This window comes from Mastigoproctus giganteus, chromosome 6, assembly GCF_048544385.1.
Source record: "Mastigoproctus giganteus isolate SK-2022 chromosome 6, ASM4854438v1, whole genome shotgun sequence".
Lineage (NCBI taxonomy): Eukaryota > Metazoa > Arthropoda > Arachnida > Uropygi > Thelyphonidae > Mastigoproctus > Mastigoproctus giganteus.
This window is the reverse complement of record NC_143580.1, coordinates 62,145,178-62,160,178: the sequence shown is the minus strand read 5'-3', so window position 1 is coordinate 62,160,178 and position 15,001 is coordinate 62,145,178. Positions and strand designations below refer to the sequence as shown.

The window sequence follows — 15,001 nt, the reverse complement described above, 5'->3', positions numbered from 1 at the left end:
TTATAAAAAATATACTTAAGAAAATAATTAATCAGAAACAAAATAAAGAACAAAAAGATAACCATATCAACACTAGAAAGCAAAATGGAAAAGTCTGGCATTAGCTCTTATTATCGTTGTTATTGCTCTTATATTATTTCTCCCTGATTTGGGGGGGGGAGGAGAGATTCCATCCTGTGATGGGTATTGCTACCAAGTACACGGGGTGGTTGTTATGTCTGGTGTTACTGTTGGTTGAGGAATTCTCTGACTGTTCTAAAGGTGTTCAGGATTGTGACTATCTGGAGTTCCTGGTAGGTGTTCTCTGCAAGAACTATTGCTGTCAGGCTGTTATGTAGGGTCTTTGGCACCATATCAGTAGTTATTTGACATGATGATCAGGACTGTCATTACTTGTTGCTTATGCCTCACCTCTTTGATCTCCTGTCTTAGGTTTGTGTGTTTCCTGATTTTTTCCTCATGGGTTTTCTGGAGGTTGCCAGTGTTGGGCACTGCTATATCAATCAGATAGGTAGCCTTTTCCTTCTTGTGGCAAGTGCCTCACTTGCATGCCCCTAGCATCATTAATAAAATATGTTTAACATTTAATATCAAATTTCTACTTTCTCTCTACCGCAAATCTTTCTCTCTATGGTTTTACAACTCAAAATTTTGAAAATACATCTAAATTTAGGAATTATTAATTAACTATTTTGTTAAGTGCTTTCTTTTAATGGTTCTGCAGAGTGCACACTCTTTTCTGTGGGGGCACGGATAAATTTGCAAATTTGCAAGGGTTTTTTTAATTCATTAGTAATTTTCTCCAGGTTAACTACACAAACCGAAATACTAGATGTTTTGCGTATACACTGAGTGATCACTGAATTATGACCACCCCTATGAAAACTGAATGCGACCTGTTGACCATGTGAGGTACAAGAGTGCAGAGTTAGTCGACCTATGTAGCATAGATAACGTGTCAGTGGTTCAGTAGGCAGCAAAATTCCAAGCATGATGGGTAAAAGGAAGGATTTATCGGACTTTTATAAAGGACAGATTGTGGGTGCTTGATGAGCTGGTGCCTCGATTTCCCAAACAGCTGAACGGGTGGGGTGTTCAAGAGCTGCTGTAGTTAAAGTGTACCAGGATTGGTGTCAAAATGGTCAAACGACGACCTGATAGCAAAACTGCAAAGGTCAGTGAAAGGTTGATGTTAGAGGTGAGTGCTGGGTCCAATGACTCGTACAGGCGAGCAGGTGCAGCACTTTTGAAGAGTTGACTACCCAATACAACATGGGCCAACCCAGAACAATATCTGGCATGACCATGCGTTGCACACTAGCACATATGGGCTATACTAGCAGATGACCCCTACAGCATCCTCTCATAACCAAGGTCATTGGCATAAAAGACTCGCCTGGTGCAAAGAGTATGCAAGTTGGATGTTAGAAAACTGGAAGAAGGTGTGCTGGTTGGATGAGTCACGTTATTTACTCCACACCGTGAATGGCCATGTACGGATTTGGTGTCAACAACACGAGGCTCTTGATCCACCATGCATGGTATCAAAAATGCAGGTCGGTGGAGACAGTTGTATGGGGTGGGGCATGTTTCACTGGCAGGAACTTGGACCCCTGGTGCATGTGGAACAATGTATCAGTGGTCTCCCTAATCGTCAACTGCTTTCTGACTGTGTACTTCCCGCTGTGTTACACTTTTTACCGAATGGTAATGGTGGCTCCCAAGATGACAATGCTCCGAGCCATTGGGCACTTGTTGTGTAAGAATGGTTTGAGGAACACAGTGACTTCCGGCATATCAATTGGCCTCCAATATCAATCCCATAGAGCACTTGTGGAAAGGCATATCAGGCATCTGGAAACGGAAACACCAGTCACCTCCATACCTGCATTGCTGACCGCATTACACATAGCTTGGTTGGCCATACCTTCTGAATGCTTCCAACATCTTGTTGAATCAATGCCATGTCGGATAGTTGCTGTACTGAGGGCAAAAGGAAGACCTACGAAGTATTAAGTAGGTGGTCATAATTCGGTGATCATTCAGTGTATATGTGTGTTAAGATATGATATGAATTAGGCACCGTTACAAGGTTTTGCCTTGGGCACCACAAACACTAGCAGCATTCCTGCCTGTCCACCTCCTTCAATAATTTGTCTAGTACTTCTTTGAATTTATTCAAATTGCCCACTTCCACATCAAATGGAAGTTTGTTCCAAACAATCAATCAACCAACCACCTGCCGGCTGAAGACAAACCTTTGCACATCTATCCTGCAACCATCCTTTTTCATTCTCTACTTAGATTCTTTGCACTTCATCCATGTTAATCCACACTTTTTCCCTTTGTGTAGGCACAGACTCGAAGATGCCAAATCATAAAAAGAGGAGTAGAACCAGGGCCAGCCACAAGCATGTTTAATTAGTTCTGTTGAACAGGGCCCTGTGCTCAAATGGTCTAAATCAGTGGTTCCCAAACTACTGAGATCTACAGACCCCTTCAAAAATAAAAAAAGTTTGCAGATCCCCTTTATAAATATATAGAGGGTTCGCAGGTGTGTGTGTGTGTGTGAACACTGGGTTTTCTGAAAAAAAAAATTCAAAGTTTTAAGTTTAAAACAACTCAACTTTATTCTTATTTTACATAGTTATATAATAACTTTATTAATCATCAATTTTCTATACATACAACAAATCATTTTGTGGACCCCCTGGAACTAGTCTATGGACCCCAGTTTGGGATATATAATAACTTTATTAATCATCAATTTTTTATGCATACAACAAATAATTTGACCAGTTCTAGAGGGTCATTTTGTGGACCCCCTGGAACTAGTCTATGGACCCAAATTTGAGAGCTGCTGGTCGAAATAATAATATTATCCATGTCTTTTTTTCTGCATTTATATCAATGAGCCTATCACCATCTTAATGTCTAGTTATCCATATTATCATCACTCCAAGAGCACATGTGAGTTGACTTGAAAATAGCTGGAAGTAGAGCACATACTTCTTTCTCAATGTATATGTTTTGTTTGATATCGAACAGAGACGTTACTTAAAAATGTAATTTCTGTGTTATACTCACTTTCAATAATATCTGTTTTGTTTTTAACTTCTGGAGGTAAGAAAATAACAAATAGGGCCTGCAAGCAGTTCTTGAACAAGGCTCCACAAATTTTGGAGCTGGCCCTGAGTAGAACCATTTGTGGTATATGCAAAAACAGTTTTATGAAATGTGATGCTTTTTCCTCTCATATCACTCATGATTCAAAAATTTATTTTTCCCTATTTAATTAGTGCTACCTTTTTTAATATATTGGGGAGGATGCTCCCCACAATATTTTTATTAGACACAAAAAAAAAAGTTCAAAGCCCCTCAGTTCTGACATCCCTGATGTTGACATTTTGCTTTCAACTTTCTTACCAAGACTAAAAACTTACTCCCACCTGGTTGAACATGCTGTTAATTCAGCTAATTCTTGAAATCCTTCAGTCAAATTAATAAGATCCTTATGAAGACTAGTAATTTTTCTCATCATACATTAGAAATAAAAGGATGGAAAATTTTTTTTCTATTCTACATATTTGCAATAGTTTTTCACTTGTTCTCTTTGTCAGCTATTGCTATTTTTATAATCTCATATGATCTTTGAAGTTCCTTCTATGCAGCAAAAAAGTATAGTGAGCTGCAGACCAAGTGAAAGATTGTTGCTTAATTGGTGAATAATTTTTTAATTTTTTTTTGTTTGTTCCTTTAGGTTGAGAAACAGTTTTAAACCACTGTCCATTTTTTTGTTACTTTTACAGTGTTTCAGCAACAGTATGATCCCCATGTAATAGAGGCTCATATGACTTTACAGAGTATAGAAGGCTTTAGTGATATGCGACCACCAATGTATAGTCCACCAGGTGGTGTTTCTGTGTATCCTATTGGTGGAGGTGCACGTGAGGATGCATATGATGCTCCTTGGGATGTATCACGAAGCATTGGTAATGATGTAAGTAATCTGAATTCTAAATTTTTGTATGTGGATTATACTGTGGTTGTTACTTATTACATTATCCGAATAAGCCAAATAGTTTATTAAAAGCTATTTGGCTTATTAAAAGCCTAGCAAAAATGGCCTTATTCATTGGGACTAAGCATAGTGAACTAAACTTACAACCACTGACAGAATATAGCAAATAAAACTTTATTAAAATATACTGAAAACTAAGGTACAGTATAACATATTTTTTTTTAGAATAGAAGTTATAATATAGATAAAAGCAGTGAGGAATATATTGATAAATAATAAAAGCAATAAAAATGTACAGATGAAAAATTGAAAGCATTAGAAACAAATTATACAGAAAGAAGCTTTTGGATTGATGTGGTCCTTTATTAGCCTTAGAGAAAAGTAGTATGGCATACATTATAAGTTCGCCATTGTCCATGTTGTTAAATAAGTCCTCCATAATAGGATGCCCGCCATAGCCGAGTGGTCAGGCGTGCAGGTACATAAGTACACATGCCTTGATTGACCAGGGTTCAAGCCCGTGACTGCTAAATACAGTGCTGTTTCTTGTGAAGTCCTCTGGCCGTTTGGTCGTCCTGGAGTATAAACAGAAAATTTATTTATTTATATATGAGGGTTTCTCAATTGCAATTAATATTGGGATTTGCCACACCTTAATGGAATTCTTCTAACCAGGAGCAATGATAAAAATCACATGCACCATCTAAAATTTTTACATTGGAATGTAGGTTACAATTAATATGCAGCTCACATCAGTAATATTCAGTGACAGTGTAATGTGCGAAATTGGCCTGGTGAATAGCCTCCTCAAGCTTATAGATGCAATTGCAAAGCTTACGACCTGTCTCACTGACCTATATTGTAACATACCCCAATCTAACATACCCCACAATCTGCGAAAGTGATTCAATAAACAGAATCTGCAAGTTACAGCAAAGAAACAACAGATTTAACTCTGGAAGCCATTTACTGCAATTTCTTGCATAGAGCAAACATTGCATTGGCGGAGTGGCACCTCTGCTCCTCTGCTCCTCTGATATCTCAATGAAATATTTTGCTGCAACTTATACATTCCATTTATCAGATCACTTGCCCTGATTGTGAGGTATGTTATTTTTTTGGTGAGACAGATTGTAGGCTTTGTGATTGTATCAGAGCATGAGGAGGCTTTTCCTAGGCCAATTTTTCGTGTTCTGCTGTCACTGAACATTTATTGTTGGTGTGAGAACATGTGAAAGTAATTATAACCGTAGTTCCAATATTGAAATTTTAGACTGCACACATGATTTTTGTCATCACTTCATATAGGTGTGGGGTTGGCCATCAAAATGCAATTCATCCTAAACTTTCTCAGCAGCTAAAAGAACATGCCCTGATTATTTGAGTAATTATTAATCTGACTTCTTATTTAGTAACATCCAAGCATCTGGACTATATTTCCATTTATGTACAGAAATAGCTTAAAATTTTCCATGGGGGGGGGGAATTATCAAATTTCTATTTGTCTGATTTTAATGAAATTTAAAATGGCTCTTTAAAAGATCCAAATTTAAAATTCCATATAAAAATATAAAATCTGTCCAGTGGAAGTTGAGTTGTTATGTATTGAGAGATGGACAGACTTTTTTTTTATGATCTGTAAATGTGGGAACACCTTCATCTGGCACATCTAGTTGATAATCAGGTCCTTCCCATACATTTTGGCGCATTATAGCCTTAGTAGCTAATGCGCCAATAAAATCAAAACCAAACCCATACATTTAGGGAATTAGTTGTGGTCCACAAGTTCCACAGCTGTTGTAACCCTGATTCTTCAGGTTTTGTGGTGTTCAGTGGCAAAGGAGATACATATCCCCAGGGGCTCACATTTAGTGAGTATGTGCCAAGTATACTGCACCAGGTTGGCTGGTGCAGTATAAGCCTCAGGCGTCCCTGCACCATATGGCTAATAATAATATTTGTTATTTTTAAAAATCTGACTGATTAAGGACACATGGGGTTGAATCTAGAGGCCTTGGTGGCCAATCAGTTAGACTCCAACATCCAATCCATTTCAACCATTCAGGAAGCATTCATCGAGACAAAGATGCACATCTGATATTTCAACAAGATGGAGCAGAGACCCATTTGTTGAAATAAAAACTTTAATGGAAATTCTTCTTGCAACTGTGGAAACAGCCATTGTTGTAACAGGTTTAAGTAGATGACTCCTGTCACAGTTATCTCCAAGAATATAAATGGTTTGTAGGCCTTTTTCTGTGACATTATGCAAAACATATTTACCTTTATTGAATTGCAGATGGCTTCAACATAGACATACAGATTTTTTGTATCCAGTACACATACATTTTGCTGTTTCACATGTATATGAATGAAATGCCAATTTACCACTAAACACCATGCAGACTTTTGTCTCTTTCCATCATTTTAATTATATCACATGATAATTGAAAATAACACACCTTGTCATCCTCAGTAACATCCTGCAGTAGTTGTAACTCATATAGTTTCATTTTTATATACAGGGTGGTTATAATTAAAGTGCAGCACTTTATCTGGCCATAGGTGGAAAACTCTTAATAGTAGAAAGATAAAATTTGGAAATAGATGCTATCTGATGCATGTCAAAATGGAAAGTGCAAAAATAGTCTACACATCACTAGTTGGCCAGTAGCTTAACTACTTGACCAAATCATTTCTTGCCGCTGTAGGAGTGCTTGGCCCTTTCATTCCTTGTGATTTTTGGTTATGGGAATCTCTTAAGGACAGTATGAGTCAAGGAAATATCCAGTCTCTGGATTATTCGAAGGAAAGCATCACAAGTTATGTTGCTAACAATTCCCCTCATGACATGCTTCAGGCTACAGTTTGGCCATCCCATACACTGCTTCCAGATATAGTAGACACATATGGCCACTGTATTGAACATCTCAGATAGTACTCTTAATCTTAGATAGCTTTTTTTTTTTTTTAACAGTACTCTACCAGTTGCACACTGTACCAATTCTGCCCTGTTGGCAGTTTTTTGACACTACTTTTGTGCACTTTCCATTTCTGCATGCATCAGCTTGTGTCTGTCCAACATATGGTTCCAAATTTCATCTTTCTACTATTAATAAGTCTTCCATGTTTGTATAATGGTTTTACCACTGGTCATTCTTTTGGAGAGGTTTGGGTTTGAGTTCCCACTGATGACTGAAAAATTTCTGTAGGCCTCTTCAGTTGAAGCTGTAGTTAGCTGATCTCAGACAGAGGGACTAGGGGGTCCCTCCTGTGAGGTATTCCATGTTTTTCAACCTAAACAACATGCAAATGGCCCAATGAACACACACTTGTACATAAGTATATATGTGTCTGATGAATGATGGCACATGGAATGTCAATTCAACCCTGCCATGTTTTACTGTCGTAGAGGGAAACATTAATCTATGTAGGTAGAAAATCAAAAGTAAACATGAAAGAAACCATTTCAGGTTAAATTAGGAATTCATACACACACCTGTACAGACATAATACTCAATGGTGCAGTATGGTCTAAGTTAGATATGCAGCTAAAACCCAACAACAGCCATTAACAGTTTTCCACCTACAGCTACCTGAAGTTACACATTTTAATTATAACTACCCTGTATAGTATAGCAAAGACTTGCCACACTGTACTTTGTGACATTTATTGCTTCTCACAAGTGCATGTGACAGCTTCCTTAGAACTGTATAGGAATATCTGTTTTACCTGACTGATGACCACTTTGCTTGGCAATGGACAAACGCTTCTCTTTCCTTTATCAAGGCAACCAGTTTCTGAGAGTTGTTTGTACCAGTTATAGAGTAACAAGTTGACGGTTTGTGACACATCTAGTTGATAATCAGGTCCTTCCCATACATTATGGAATTAGTTGTGGTCCACAACTAATTGTGGACCACAACATCATGCACCTATGATTCCAATATTAAGTTCATAAATTAAACATATGGTTAGTGCACTCTGAGATTTTTATGTTGTCTACAATAGTGATTTTCAGCCTAAAATGTATTGTGTACCAGTGGATTTTCTAAAATTTATACTATTTATCAGTAAAGTAATTGTCATTATAACTGTAATAATATTATTATTAAAAGCTATAATTACAGTTAAAAATATTTCGGGAGTTTAATTTTTTATAAACTGCTAAAAAGTTGTGTTATAATTTATTATAGTATATAAACATGCTGCTATTTTATAATGAACACAGTTACAAAAATTATGCAAAGTATCATTAAGTAGTTTTTAATTCAGAATTAGATGCTGCTGGTTATTTTTAGGAATCTAAATTATCTACTTTATGCAATTTTTTTATGCATATTAAAAAATGTAATAAGTTAAAATTTAAATGGACAAACCATTTAAATTAATATTTGAAAGAAATATTTTAAGTTTGGTCTGTAGTTGCACTTCACACATGTGCATGATTATATAGTATTAAAGAATTTTACCTTTCTTTCCCCAAGCCCAGAGCAGGAAACTATACACGTTTGAAAAACAGGCCATCTGATACATCAATTGGAGGTGACCGTCTTCATATGATTGGCGACTCAGACTGTTAAACCACATTGCTCAGAGAAAAAGGAGAGTAGGAATTATTTGACGATCCAGCATGTGTGTAAGGAAGAATATTCACTGCAAAGAGTGTTATTCAATTATCTGTGTTATCTATTTGCTCACATAACTAGAGTTTCTTGTATTACTTGATGTGTGTAGTTTTCTTCACTGTTTTCTCCATATATGCTTGATTCTTGGCATATTCATTGGAGTTATTGCACACTTTTGGTGCTAGATTAGTATAATTGTTAATGTTACCTAAAGTGTAAAGTAAGTTATGTTACCTTGTTATCTGTTTTGATATGCTGGTATTTTGCCGTTGTAATACAACATAAATGTCTAATTTGAAATCAATTTTTGCTGCTTTAGTCATATGCACTTTGATGAATTTTAATTGTGTTAGATATGGACAGCATTTATATTGGCACCTTTTCCTTTGTAAAGGACGGTCAAATTAATTGTTGAAAACCAGTTTGTACTGTTGACATATAGATGCATTGTGATAATGATGTAGAGCAGTAGTTCCCAGCCTTTTTTCTTGCCTATCTCACTTTCTGAATTGCACCCTGCACTTCAATCTTTGCTTACTGCTGTAATGAAAGGAAAAGGAAAAACTGGATAAATTACTTATAAGCAATTAGATCTTTCATAACAAGAATAAAAATATGTTGTTCAGGAGCAGAAGAACAGGAACAGTTTTGTGGGGAGAGAAGTAAGTCAAGGCTACTAAGCACAAAAAAGTGCAATTGCAAAACTAAGGTGCTTATTATTGTGAAGTTTTTGTTATATTTATCATCTCCTTTAGGCAAGCAGAAATGACTAATGTGCATCCACCTTGTATGTTAGATACATTCTTTTCTGTGGTCAGTAAAGGAACACGATTATAATTTACACTGCTCTGTAAAATATGACTTGAACCATAAATTTTTTACTTTTATCTAGTTATGAATCAATTTATTTTTATACCTATTTAAAAAAAAAACAGGTATGAAAATTTTCTCTAAGTACTAGGGGTACTTGAAACTTACATTAAAGAAGCATAAAATAATTAAATTGGCTTAGTTTTTAGATTTTGAATTTAAAGTATAATATATTATAAAAATTTACTTATATTTATTTATATAAATGTAAATAATTCATTCTATTACTGATGTCCTTCTAAAGGACATACTGGAATTTGCAGAATCACACACACACACACACACACATACACACACACACACACACACACACACACACACACACACACACTCTCTCTCTCTCTCTCTCTCTCTCTCTCTCTCTCTCTCTCTCTCTCTCTCTCTCTCTCTCTCTCTCTCTCTCTCTCTCTCTCTCTCTCTCTCTCTCTCTCTCTCTCTCTCTCTCTCCAGTAATATGCTTGCTTCACTAAACCATTGGTCAGAAAACATTAATATAACTTGGTGTATATAGTTTCTGCAAAATGTGAAGGGTCACACGTTCAAAAATTTAAATTAAAAATTTCACTTAGGTATTCATAAAAATTATATTTGCTAACTGCATTGCACTTCCATTTTTAAAGTATAACTCATCCTGGCTGTAGTCCTCCTTGAGTTGCGTATGAGCTCACTGGTATACACATTGGGCATTTAAAACCATAAACTGCCATAATAATTTCATATTCATATTTAATATTATATTGTTAACTGGGTTAACAGTATTACCTGCCACAGCAATGCAGTTCTGCTATAACAACTCTTCTTGCCTTGTGACCATCCTGGAGTGTAAAAACAAATTACTGAATATTGCACAGATTTTGAAGGGTTTCCTTAATGTTAATTTTGATTAGCTAGAATCAGTGTATTCAGCAAGTATATTGTGTAAGTACAAGTTAAGTTTTCTTTTGGCAGACTATTTCATGATAGGCTGAATATAAATTTCAGTTTACAAAAATATTTTCACACATGGATAGTTTGAATGAAATGCAGTTTTCTTAATGCAAGACAATTTGTTGGAAATGGCACTCAACAAGCACAGATATTAAGATGATTAGATCCATTTTTCTGGAGATTGTGGTATAGTTCCTTGAATTTTCTTGCCTATAGACTGAAATTTTTGAACTTAGTTAATTTGATTTCCACATTTAATATTAAAGTTAAAGAACATTTTTAGTGATGTATTTTGGTTTAATGATAAGCAAAAATCTAGCACTAGTCACATTTGACTCATAGGCTATGATATGCATTGTCCTTGTTTGTAAACATAAACAATAAGCTTTTGATACTGTTGCACATAAAAGACTTCTGTATAAATTGGAGTGGTGTGGTACAAATTGTTGTGTACTGTACAAATTGGAGCAATGGGAGTAATTGTGACATTAAGAGCAAGTTGCTGCGATGGATAAAGGGATGATTGAGTGGGAGAAGACAGAGTGGTAATCAAAAGACACTGCTCTTTGTGGACTAATGTTATTAGTGCAGTCCCCCATGGTTCAGTTTTGGGCCCATTGTTGTCATCTATATTTATCAGTGACATAGATGAATGCATATCAGGCTTAATGTCCAAGTTTGCAGATGATACAAAGGTTGTCAGGGTGGTTAATGAGAGGAATGACTATATGCTACTGCAACAGGATCTAGAAAAGTTAGGCAGATGGGCTGAGAAATGGCAATTGAAATTTAACATTGACAAATGCAAAGTACTGCATATGGTTAGTAGTAACCCCAGAGTAATGTACCAACTCTGTGGTATTACACCCGAGTAAAATGAAAAAGACTTGGGGGCAATTGTGCAGTCTCATATGAAGTTCTCTGAGTAATGCAGGCAGCCCATGGGACTTGGTCATTGATATACAGGAGTTTTGCTAGCAGGGATAAGGAGATTATTATCCCATTGTACAAGGCAATGGTCAGGTCACACCTTAAGTACTGCATACAGGTGTGGAGGTCTCATTTTAGGAAGGATGTAGAGCTGCCAGAATGAGTAGAGAGAAGGGCAATGAGATTGGTGAGGGAAACAAAGGAGTGCTCTTAACAAGAAAGGCTTGGTAAGAGCACCCCTTTGTTCTGCTGTTGGCACTGCAATTTGCAGAACTGCAAATTGCCGTGTCTGGAAACTAGACACCTGCAAGGTGATCTGATTGAGGAGGTTAGGGCTTTAAATTGATTGAACAAGCTCAATGCTGATGGGATGCTTCCTCCTGTTTAGACTACGCATGAGGGGGCACAAATTCAAATCAAGGAAGGATGGTTGCAGATGTGCAGAAGTTTGCCTTTAACCAGCAGGTTGCTGGCTAAAGGATTGCTGGAAGAAACTTCCATCTGTTGTTGTGGAAGTTGATAGCTTAAATAAATTCAACAAAGAATTAGACAAACCATTGGAGGGAATGAATGGGAGGCATTGTTTTTTTTCTGGCTGATGCTATATAAGCTTGCTTTCTTTTGCCACTACTAATGCTAGTGCTAATAACCTTAGCACTCTCATCAGCTTATAGAGAATTGGGCGTAATGATGTTTTTGCTACTATTTTCAGGAAAGTCATACTCTTAGGTAACCCATTAAACCATTATTGCCCACTAACTACTGTATTTAACTCTCTAACCCTATACTTCTCATATTTGTTTTTAGTAACTGAAATTAGGTGTGTGTGCACTCACTAGTCTTATAGCAGGCCTTTGTAATTTTTACATATGAATGAATTTTAAAGGAATAACAAAAATACGAAAACAAAAAAAAAAAACTATATGGAACAAAATTTACAGATTTATCAAACTCAAATCATTTTCTTTCCAATTATTTCTTTTAATTTTCTTTCCACTTCTTTCCATGTGCATGTGTTGGGCATTACATTTTATCCCCAGTTCTCCCCACTTCTGATCATATATCACTGCCCAGACAGTGACACAGATTCTACATAATTAGCAATAGCAGTATTTCATTACTTCACCTTCATTTAACTAAATCAAGAGTTTGCTTAGTTCTAGGGTAGTGAATATGAAGAAATTCATAAGTGCAAAAAAATCCAAGTTCTTAAAAAAATCTACTTAATAATGCATTTAAACTATACAACAAGCACTCTGTATGTTAAAAATGTCATTGCTTTAAAGTAATAGTTCCCAAATTGTGGCATATGGTAACCTACAAGGTGAACATAAAGTCCATAAACAAGTTCTTTAATTATATAATTTTTGTAATTAGTCCATAATTTTTGACAGAAGCTGAGACTTGACAAAATGCAATATTTAAATTTGTGGTATTGCAAAAAAGAACAATTTCCACCTGTAGACAACAAATACCTACCCAGGACTGCTCTTATGATATTCAGTCTTCAACTTGGAAGAAAATTCTGAAAGAACATGGATCAGATAATGTGCAGAGAATGGAAGGCAACATACACTTATGTTGTAATGTCACCATTTATGGACTGTGTGCCTAACGCACCCAATATGATAATAAATGATTAATTCTAGTGATGCAAATTAGAAACATAATTAACTCTTCTCTGCTCTGAAGCCAAGTTAAATGGGTGAGAGAGGGGAAACATTAAGCCCTGGTTATCACAATTAGGTCTGGTAACTGAATTTTGAGAATTTTTTTGGCAAATTATCACAGTATTACTTCCTGTTATTTTTATGTCTTATGCATACATTTTTGGATGCTTTATGCTTACATTGCATTATATGAATTTGTATTTCATTTAACTCAGCTGACATACAGGGGTGCCTCCGTAGCCAGGTGGGAAGGAGCAGCAGTGTGTAGTACATGCTTCTTGATTAGACCGGGGTTCGAGCCTGTCACCACCAAATATGGAGGATGCGGAAAGGTCAGGGAATGACCGGAGCAATATAGCCTTAGTTGCTAATGCTCCTAAAAACCAAATAACAAACAAACAAACAAACAGCTGACATACAAGGTTTTCACTAATTAATAGCGAGGTTTTATGAGTGAATTTGAAAAAAACACTATTTTTTACTGCACATTGTACTTTTGTTTATTTGATTTGCTAACTCAAATTTTTTGTATATTGTACTTTTATTTATTTTTATTCACCTTAAATGTATTTTTTAATGGTATTGCACAACTTCGGTGTGTGTGTGCACGTGCGCGCGCACTCATGTGCCTGCCATTGTTAGCACAGCACATATCATATTGATAATCAGTTTCTGTCTTTTAGTTTTAGTCTATTTGTTTATTAGTTTTTTCACCAGTCTTTTCACTGTAGACAATGTTTTTCACATGGCCCCTTAAGAAGAAGAAGTCAAGTGCTGTGAGATCAAGACTATTTGGAACCATGCAATTGGCCTGTTTCCTTCCACTTCCGTGGTGAGGAAATCTAACATGCAAAGCCTTACATTCAGTTTTGCCAAAGTGTGGCTGCTCTCCAAAGTTGCCAACTTCAGCTCAGCTAGCCACAGGATGAATGGCCATGCGAAATGAAAAAATACTGTTTGCAAAAATTTAATGAATATCTAAATGAAACAAAAGCACAATGCACAAAAATGTTTTGAGTTGCTGAATCAAATGAACAATCAAATAAGTATAGTGTGCAGTAAGAACTTGTATTAAAATCCACTTAAAAAACTTTACCATTCATGTCTTTTATAGTCATGGATGGCAAACTAAATGGTTGCCTGAGATACAGATGTGTTAGGATACTGGTTAGAATATTTAAGGGCATCTCTTGGCACTGTAGATCCATTAAAAGAAGTTACTTTCCCAAGATGTTATTCAGACTAGTGCCAGTCCTGCTTACCATGGTCTTTCATAGAGTTTTTGTTACATGTCCTTTGTATTCCTAATTAAGAGTTTTCTTTGGTTCTGGGATAGTGAATGTGCACATTGGCACATACATTGTGCTTTTGAAATTGTGCGTCATATGCTGCAAAAAAATACATAATCCATTAAATGATCAGAATTGTATTAGCCACTATAACAATGAAATTGTAAAATTACTCTTACCTAGTGTTTTTCCGGTACAAAAAAGAAACTTTAATTTCAGATTGGGACACAGCTCACCAAGTTTAATGAGAACTTTTGTAGTAAATGCAGCCATTGCTTCTGGAGCCAAATGGTACAAAAAATGGTACATTCCTATAGTAATATGAAAATTTAATAACCATTGATGTTTATGCTAGTTGTGGAAAATAAATTTATTTGAATGTGGTAATAACAGTAAAATGCAAGTTTCCTTTTTCCTTAGCAGTGTGCAGTTCTATTTTGTTCCAGTTCAAGTTCTAATCTCTCATATACCTGAAATTGTAGTCATTGCTTTTATTACACTCAGGATACTTGTGTAGTGAATGTGATCACTGGTACATATGAGATGTGGCAATAAAGCTCCCAGACTGGTGCAATAAAATTAAAATAAAGTGAGGAGTTCAAAAATGGTTTTATTTTTATTCAAAGTAACCACCACCTAATTGAATGCACTTGTCACACTGTTCT

The 15,001-nt window shown here is 36.0% G+C and overlaps 1 protein-coding gene across 3 annotated transcripts in view; it reads left to right on the top strand.

Annotated features, from left to right (window-relative positions):
* The window catches only part of LOC150084348 (cell adhesion molecule Dscam1-like), a 118,324-nt gene extending 109,695 nt beyond the window's left edge, over nucleotides 1–8,629 (top strand). For 2 of the 3 annotated variants that reach the window (XM_090375182.1, XM_090375181.1), the window contains exons 14-15: nucleotides 3,810–4,000; nucleotides 8,510–8,629. In XM_090375182.1, the coding sequence (XP_090231308.1) occupies nucleotides 3,810–4,000; nucleotides 8,510–8,605 (287 nt within the window). In that variant the 3' untranslated portion in view covers nucleotides 8,606–8,629. The remainder of the gene's footprint in view (nucleotides 1–3,809; nucleotides 4,001–8,509) is intronic. The other variant, XM_090375183.1, reaches the window with a different exon arrangement.
* Nucleotides 8,630–15,001: the final 6,372 nt, after the last annotated feature.